A 9,367-nucleotide genomic window follows, 5' to 3' on the forward strand; every position below is an offset into this window, starting at 1 on the left:
TCACTTATACAATTACTATAAATTAATTAAAGGGCCGCTAAAATGATTTTAGTTAGATTTTGACACGGAAGTTACTTATTTTTACGCACTTAATAAATTATCACTACCAAGTTACCAGCCGCTTAAAATGGGCGAGACGGTGGCAATCGAGTATTATATCGAGTATTATACCTATAGCAGGTACCACCAAAGAATGTGTATATAATTAAATGTGACCAAACATTAATAAATATCGGTACTATACGACGATTCATTTAAAAAAAATTGCAATAGGTACTCGTGTAACGAAAGGTATCAGCATATTTTATTCAAACTTCAACTATTTTTTAGTTAAGATATTTTTAGTAAAATATAATCAATGATACAAAAAATACACCCGGTAAAACTTTACTAATGTTTACTGAAGACGATAAGAAGCTATCTGAGACCGACACTATCAATTTGTAATCACACCATCAAATGACTAGGAGGCTGATTTTGATTTAACAATTTGATTAGGATTTGTTCTTATTTTGATACGACCTGGAGTCTTCTCATTAGGCATCTCAGCCGCACCAATAAGTGCGAGCGAGATGCCTCCTAATTGCTTTTCGTTAGCACCAATAAAGATACACAAAGCGTTTCGTTGTCGTAGCAATAGCGATTGTCACCTTCGCTAGGGCGGCAAGCTATGCGGTTTTCCACCATATCAATTTATTAAAACAGAGTAGGCCTCCTAGTCTTAAGCAAAAAAAAACTAGGAAGATATAACAAACCTGTGATTATTTTACAAATTACTGTTGTGCGCGGAACGGTGCGTGCTGTAAAAACAACTTGAATGCTCGGCGGTTGATTATTGGGTGTGTCAGGAATGTTTACTTACGTTATGCGTGCGTTCAAGAAAGAAACGTGTAAAAAGTTAATTGAAATTATTCATAATTATTTTTTTGTACTTGTATAGGTACCTAATAAAAGTTCCTTACTAACACAAACATACTCTTACAGTTAGCAAAAGTATTAGTTTAGCACCCCTACATAAAATGTTATAATATAGATACTATATTGTAATATAGACACAGGGCGGACACGCCATACATCAAAAATGATTTGCGTTTATATGTGTGCGCGGCACCAGTGGCGTAACTAGGGGGGGGCTGGGGGGGGCACGTGCCCCGGGCGCCGTCGAAGGGGGGGCGCCAAAATGGGCAAAAGACGTCCCATAGAAAATGGACCAGCCAAAATGTAGGAAACAGTCAACTTTTTTTTCGCGACTTTGGGGTTGGTCTCATAGTAAAAATTGCTCAGTATAATCCCAAAACCTCCCTGGCAACGGAAATGCAGTTATTTTTTAGCCACCCTGGGTGCTAGCTAGCTATACAGGGAGGTCCAAACCTTGACGTACAAAAAAATTTTTTAGAATCCTAGTCGTTGGTTATCAGAATATACCCCATGTATGTTAGCCGATTTTTCGTAGTTTTCCAGTTTTACTTTTAACTTTTGTTAAGAAATTCCGGGGTGAAGCTTTGCGTTGCTTTTATGCCTTCTAATAATTGTTTGTGGTATTTGCACTGATAACATGAAATAGCGATAGGGAAGTGACCCCATAAAATAATAGTAGAAATAACAAAAGAGGATTTTTGTAATGAATTACTAATTTGGAAGCTTTCCACCTCAGTTCCTTTGACCGGCGACTCTAACAAATTATGACTATTAAGTATCACCTTTTTGACCTTTTAAAAAAAACGTAGGGTCTAGCAGTTTCTAAAATAACCAAAAGTCCTTGAAATCGCTTGTATTTTTTATTTATTTAGGTAAGGGCAACATCTAAGCTTGACATGCTTGAACGTAAAAGTTTGTCTTTTTTTCCCAACTCAGCCAAGTGAGGATGCTGATTTTTTTTAGCAACTGCGCCGTTTTTGAAGGATTATGTTACAAAAAGAAATATTCAAAGAAGTTCAATAGTTTTAAAAAAAAAATAATTGCTTCACCCCGAAATTTCTCAACAAAAGTTAAAAGTAATAAAAATAAAAATCATAATTCGAAAACTACGAAAAGTCGGCTAACATACATATTCTAATAGCCCACAGCGTGAGGAATCTAAAAAAATTTTTTGGACGGCAAGGTTTGGACCAACCTGCGGGCTCAGCACGGTTCCATTTTTTATCCACTATCACTAAGCCCGTCACTTTCGCACTTACATACTTGTTAGAACGTGACAGGCATGGTGATAAATGATAAAAATGCGACCGTGCTACTAGGGCTGTATAACACATGCCGTGCCAACATCGCTCGTTCTGTGATACTAGAATGCCGTGAAAAACCTGTGTCAGGTATTGAGAGCATTTTATCCAGAATTTCGGTGTGGGATCGGGAGAATTTAGTCCAATTCAATCCCACCAAGGCTCAATTTTGAGCGTTTATCGCTAAGAAAACCTAATTTTCAAGGCACAAGTGGCACAACCCTTCCCATGTCAGGGAGTATTGGGAGCCTCGGTGTTGACATCTCCATCAGTGAGGTCTAATAATTTCGTAGCCACCTTGCTGGGTAGGCTGCGCTCGTATCCAAAAAACTCGGTGCTCAATAAAGGGAGGCGATACTTTACTCTGGGGCAGACAGATCCATAGGCGTACCCACGGTGGGGCAAGGTAGGGCAGTTGTCCCACCCTGGTCTCTGACCATAAGCTAAGAATCTCTGTTTCAACCGTACCCTGTTACAACGTCCCCAGCCTCCCCTACTTCTGCCCCACCCCTTAAAAAATGCTGCGTACGACCATGGACAGATCCCATATAATGAGTACTGCTGTCACCTTTGGGCAGGAGCACCTAGATGCCACCTTGGTCCATTCAAATCAGTCCAAAGGCGCGCTATGAATAGTCTACGATCCCAAACTTACAAGCGATATTGAATCTTCAAGTCTAAGGAGATCTCCAAAAAAGAAGTGTATAAGTTTTAAAAATATGGTTGGCAACGCGCAAGTAACGCCCCTGGAGTGTAGACGTCCATAGGATGAGGTGACCGCTTACCATCAAGTGAGTCGTAAGCTTGTTAGCCACCGATGGACTAAAAAAACACTTATTTGTCTAAATCGAAAGTAAACTTTAATAAGTAAAAAGTAACCCTTTCGTTAGTTCAATTCGTTGGGGGGGGGGGGGGCGCAAATTTGGTGCCTGCCCCGGGCGCCATATCCTCTAGCTACGCCACTGCGCGGCACGTCTGTACACGCGTCATTGTGTATCTGACGGACTTCTGGCATGCTCTCAGTAGAGCGACTTACGCACACATTCATGTCGCGGCCAGTCGCGGGCGAGGTAATCCGAGTCGGGGCGGGGCGGTGCGTGGCCGTTCTGTATGATAATATTATTACTTATTCTGTGATATAGATTAACAAAAAATACCTACGTACAATTAATACTTAGATAATTATTCATTACTTCACGTATTTTTTCACTTACCCGTCATAGTAATCACCGACGAAAAACGAGCAGTGCCTAAAATAGGGCATTATCCAAGGACCTCCGGTTGTGCGCTTCCTTCATCTAACTGTTTACTGGGACTTTGATCAGATCATAGGACCATATAGTTTGGAATCTTCTCAAACGTTGCATTTTATTTTGCAGACAAGTGCTATTAAAATCAAATCTAACACACAAAGCGGCACTTGCTGCAAAACCAAGGCAATGTGGTTCAAAGCAACAAAGACGTCCAATGAGATTTTAATTATTTATACCAACACAATACATATAAATATTCTCATATAGTTCAAGATCACTGCTTCACCTTCATGGTGTGAACTAGAATACCAACCATTGAAAACTAATGGCGCACCTGACGAAATTACATCTCTTAGTGTAAGGCCTGAGTGGACGCTCGAGTTGGGCGTGCAGCGGGGCGGGGCGTGCGGCGTGCATGTTCAACAAATGCAAGCGTATATAGGAGCGGCCTTAAGCCCTTGCTACACGGTCGCCGACAAGCCCCTCAGACCGCGTGGCCTTGGTCTGGACGGACCGTGTAGACAGTTGTTTCCAACAAAATTTGACCAAAACTGACCAAGGACAGACGGTTAGAAGGCTTGTCGGCGACCGTGTAGCAAGGGCTTTAGTGCACGCTGCTCAAATTACTTGTGAGCCCGACGCCACGCTGCACGCCCCGCCGAACGCTCCGCTTCGAGCGTCCACTCAGGCCTTACACTTAAGAATATTTGTTCTTCTATTGCTTGTGTATTTAATTTTATTTCACTGCCTATTGTTAATATAATGATAATTACCTTCATTACTTGAAATCTTTGTTTGTCTGGTGTTTTGCGCATGAAAGTTCGAATTATGAGTTGGTGTCTTGCACAGCTTTTTTTACGCACGAATTTTAATCAAAGATGCTTGTGTCGAAACTCTTGCTTTATTTATTCTGTTTTGACAGCGAGCAGATCATGCACCAATGTCGAAAGACATACTTGTATTTAGTCCGTATTTGTTAATGTTTTATTTATGTTGGTTATAAATCTTTATCGCGTTAAACAGTCGACACTGAACTGAACCAACATTTTTTGAAGCGCTACGGACACACTTATTTTTAGGGCTTGGGCTTCCATTAAAGGCTCGGCTATTGAACTCAGCGCTATGAATAGTAAACTGCCTTTTAACTGAATTACGTCATTTAGTCAAAACTTAATAGGCACTCGTTTTTTACGCAACACCATCTAACGGGCAATTTAGGCTCTTCCCACGCCTCCAAAGGCTCAAAAACAATACTACGCGAAAGGGACACACGTCGTCAGTGCCATGGGAACGAGGGAGATGAACCCTGTTCCCAACGAGGAAAAAATGGCGATTGTTTTAGACGTTTTCATTGTAGCGTCTTGGCCTCGGATGAACAATAAAAGTGGCTGTTTTGTCTAACTTTAGGTAGGGCTTAGTGATTAGCTGTGTCTTTGTTTAGGTTTTCATTACTAGTAGGCAATTACTGAGGTGTTAAACCTTTACCAATTATACGCAATATGTATAAAACGACAACAGCGTGAGCACATCACGTGAGCCAGACTAGTGACAAACAATAATAATTAAATTCTCATTGCGGGCGAGCAGATCATAACAATTACTTTCGTAGCCTTGTCTTGCTGCAATTAATTCTACACGCTTGTCCAGATAATTGCGTCTTGCAATATTTTTACAACAATGTCTACAGAGAACTGGAGCAGCCAAAACAATAACGATATTCAGAGTAAAGCCACGAAACCTGAGTCTCATAGGAATTAAAACTAAGATGGAGCATGATAATAAGGCACGTGGGAGTGACAGGTTATTTTCTATGTCAATTCGAATTTAGAAACGAGTTTACTCATAGATGCCTTCGGAGTTTTACCGTTATTGTATAATTTTTAAGAAAAAAAAACCGACTTCTATGCGGCCCGGTGAAAGATTATTGTAGATGGTGCGCTATGTAGAAAAGGAGGTAAAACCACCCACTTTTCTAGTAGCATTTCGTTTCTGTAAGGCTCGCAGTTCTAACCTAACCTAACCCACTTTTGTTCGGTTCTGTGAGGATAGCAGTTCAAACCTAACCTAACCCACTTAACGGCGCATGCGGTGCGGTGTACGGGGGTTTGAGCGGGAGGGGTTTGGCCTCATCATACTTTATACCTACATTTTATGGTAGGTAATCATAGTAGTTTGTTTAGTTTAGGTATCATAGTGGTTTTCCGGGTCAAGGTCTGTGTCCGAGTCCGGGTCCGAGTCCGGGTCTAGTCCAGGTCCGAGTCCGAGTCCAGGTCCGGGTCCGGGTCCGAACCGGATCCGGGTACGAGGCCGGATCTGGATCCGAGTCCGGGTCCCAGTCCAAGTCAAAGTCGAAATTCGAAATCACCAAACATGTACTATGCGTCGTTGAAGAGTTCTGTTCTGATCATCATCAGCAGTTCCAGTTCATCAAATGCGACAGTTTTTAATGTTAATGCTTTATTTTATGATGAAAATACAGAAAATTCTATACGTGTGCCTTTAAGATTTGAGGAGTTCCCTCGATTTCTCATGGATCCCATGTTCAGAACTTGAGCTTGACATAAATATGGCTTAAAAACCTAACTTGCTTAACAAACATAACGAAAAGGAAAAATCGCCAAACGCGAGCTATGCGTCGTTAAAGAGTTTCGTTCTGGTCATCATCAGCAGTTACACTTCCTCAAATGTTACTTTTTAAATGTATATGCTTAATTTGTTGATTAAAACACAACAATCACTATATGTATGCCTTTAAGATTTGAGGAGTTCCCTCGATTCCTCATGGATCCCATCATCAGAACTCGAGCTTGACAAAAATGTGGCTTAAAAACTTAACTTGCTTAACAAACATAACGAAGAGGACAAATCGCCAAACGTGAACTATGCGTCGTTGAAGAGTTCTGTTCTGATCATCGTCAGCAGTTCCACTTCATCAAATGTCACGTTTCTGAATGTATATGCTTGATTTGTTGATAAAAACACAAAAATCACTATATGTATGCCTTTAAGATTTGAGGAGTTCCCTCGATTCCTCATGGATCCCATCATCAGAACTGGGTTTTGACCAAAACGGGACCAATCTGTATGCATATACATACAATCAAAAAAAGAATTTTCAAAATCGGTCCAGTAATGACGGAGATATGGAGTAACAAACATAAAAAAAAAAAAAAACATACAACCGAATTGATAACCTCCTTCTTTGAGATTTGGAAGTCGGTTAAAAAACTGAGTCGCTGTAGTGACAATGGGTCAAGTAGCAGAGAATGTGTGCTAAGTAGCCCGCATATATTATCGACAAGTGGGCCTATGGATTATGTAGATGCTAACTAATTACGGTTGTCGGATTTAAAGAAACATGAGTTGACATGAGCTGACCTACTAGAGTCAATAATTGTTTGCATGACACTTTAACTAGTTAACGGACTGCTCTTGATTCAAGAATCTACCTACATTCAGTTGAAGGAATTGTCCTTATAATCTTTATCACCCTGCTAGTTTTATGTAGGCGCCAAGTGTATCTAAATTCTAAACCCGGACCATGATTTCATCCTGCAGACTTGTTTACCCTCGACAGTGACGTAATCCAATGGATAAAGAACCTTAGAAATAGAATATCTTTGTAAACGGCTGAACAATTATGCCATACGAATAAATAAAATTTCATCGTAAGTTCAAAAATATTTTCTTCTGTTTTCCAGAGGAAGATTGGGCGGAGAGCACGGCTTACATGATGCATGAGGCATTCGACGCGTCTCCTCGGCGCGCCGCGTCTCCTCGTCATGCAGCATCTCCGCGTCGCGCGGCGTCGCCTCGTCGTGCGGCGTCACCTCGCCGTACGTCGCCGCCTCGCCGCGCGTCACCCCCACGCCGCGCGTCACCCCCACGCCGCGCGCTGTCCCCGCGCCGACACGACCGCGGCTTCAACGACGACTTCACCGACCAGTTCCGTGACTCACTGGCGCCCTTCCGTGACCAGGCCGGCTTCGACCGCCACCACCGCCACGAGTCTCTCGAACGTGTCAAAGAAAAACAAGAGAAATACGACGACGCACCAAGCTACAGACGGCGGTACGCCGCAGAAACTAAACCGTCTAATCGAAGCATAGACCGAATAGAAGATCGCCGGTTCGGTAAACTAACGAGGGGCGCTAGCGAAGGAAGTCTAAAACTCGCCGAAGCCTCCCCAAAAGACCGGTTCCAAGTCGCTAAAGAAAAATTCAAGAACCTAGAAAGGGAAAGGTTCAACAGGGAACTAGAGCAGCACATGGCTATCAGGAGGAGCATGCTGGAAAGGAATAGTCGCTCGACTTCTTCCCCCGAGGAAGAACATAGAGACGAGCGGCAGCAGGAGCGTCACAGAGAATTGAGCTCTCGGCGAGAACCTGATCGTTCTCACCGGGATTTGGAGCGTTCTCACAGAGAGCCAGAGCGGTTCAAGGATCCGGATCGGATGCACGACATAGACAGGGATATAACACACAGAGAAGTGGAGAGACTCCCACGCGTCAGCCGTAAACGCGAAGATGTCAAGCGATTCGAGTACGGGGCGGAGGATTATCTGGACAGAATCGAACCAAAGCCGCATAGGGAGGACTTCGATAGATACAGAGAGAGGAGAGAACTAGATCGGCGTATAGACGAGGATGAAATAATTGAGCCAGTCATTGAAGACCGGAGGAGAGACTGGAGTGACAGGCAAAGGGCATTCAGCCGCTCGCGGCTGCTAGACGACCAGAGGCAGTCGTACGCGGAAGGCGATAGGGACCGCTATTACGAGAGGGACTACCGAGATTACCGCGACCTGTCGGACCGGCAGCCCGCGAAGTTCCGCCACAGCTACGCCGAGCCCATCCCGCGCGGCCGCCTCGGAACAGTCAGACCTTACTGAAATGCCATAATAGAATAGCGTGCTTTTATGACCTGAGGAAATAAATGAGATTTAATTGTTTATTGTTAATTTACAGTATTGTGCAGTAAATTGACGGTGGATTTTATCGAGTTTAGCTAAGCGACCTCTAGATGTTGTTAAATTTACCAAGACTATAAAAAGATTTTTCATGCAGAAGGAATTCTCGCACATCTTTTTATAGAGTATTTGGTCATTCAGTTTGCTAAATATTTGAAAGGAAGCTTTAAATAAAAACTTCGATAGGATCATCCGTCAAAGACTAGCAGGCACAAATCGTGTACCTATTTAGAAATTGTTTTAGTCATTTTAAAAATTGTTCGTAGATCATATGCAATCGAAATATTATTTATAAATACTCAGTTAGCCGCACCAAATTACAATACTTACCGAAAGTTGCATCATAATGATTTGTAACTTTTATCAATGTTTAATGAGTGAAATTCTAAAAATGTGTTGGTGCTATAACTACAACAATAATAATGATAATATATTTCCTGTATATAAATAACAATTATTAGTTAGTTATAAATACATTTATATAGTAAACAACCAATCGCTAAACATATCGACATTATCAAATTTTTAATTTTTTTTTTTTTTTTTTTTTTTTTTTTTTTTTTTTTTTTTTTAATTAATTATACATATGAGATTTTTAGCATGTTTTGGTAGGTAATCGATATCATATTTTGATTTAAAATAGTTTATTTACAAAATTTGACTAAATGTGATAGAAAAAAAATATATCAAAACTATTGAATGTACCATATAAAAATGTTAAGTGTGGCATTATAAATCTAAAGTTGCCCGACCAGGGGCCGCAGCCAAGATGAAGAAGAGAAAATTATTTATCAACAAACGCCAATCGAAAGAAACTGATACGAGTAGGAACGAATATTCACAATATTCTATTAAAGTTTAGATAGGTAGGTGTTTTTTTTTTAATAACATTCTCACTTATATCCAGAAATGTTTAATAACATCAC

At 41.3% G+C, this 9,367-nt stretch overlaps 1 protein-coding gene across 4 annotated transcripts in view; it reads left to right on the forward strand.

Moving 5' to 3' along the window:
* LOC134656866 (zinc finger CCCH domain-containing protein 13) overlaps nucleotides 1-8,423 on the forward strand; it is a 109,956-nt gene extending 101,533 nt beyond the window's left edge. For all 4 annotated transcript variants that reach the window (XM_063512396.1, XM_063512398.1, XM_063512397.1 and 1 more), the window contains exon 7: nucleotides 7,174-8,423. In XM_063512396.1, the coding sequence (XP_063368466.1) occupies nucleotides 7,174-8,363 (1,190 nt within the window). In that variant the 3' untranslated portion in view covers nucleotides 8,364-8,423. The remainder of the gene's footprint in view (nucleotides 1-7,173) is intronic.
* The last annotated feature ends 944 nt before the right edge of the window (nucleotides 8,424-9,367 follow it).

This window comes from Cydia amplana, chromosome 19 (genome assembly GCF_948474715.1).
Source record: "Cydia amplana chromosome 19, ilCydAmpl1.1, whole genome shotgun sequence".
Classification (NCBI taxonomy): domain Eukaryota; kingdom Metazoa; phylum Arthropoda; class Insecta; order Lepidoptera; family Tortricidae; genus Cydia; species Cydia amplana.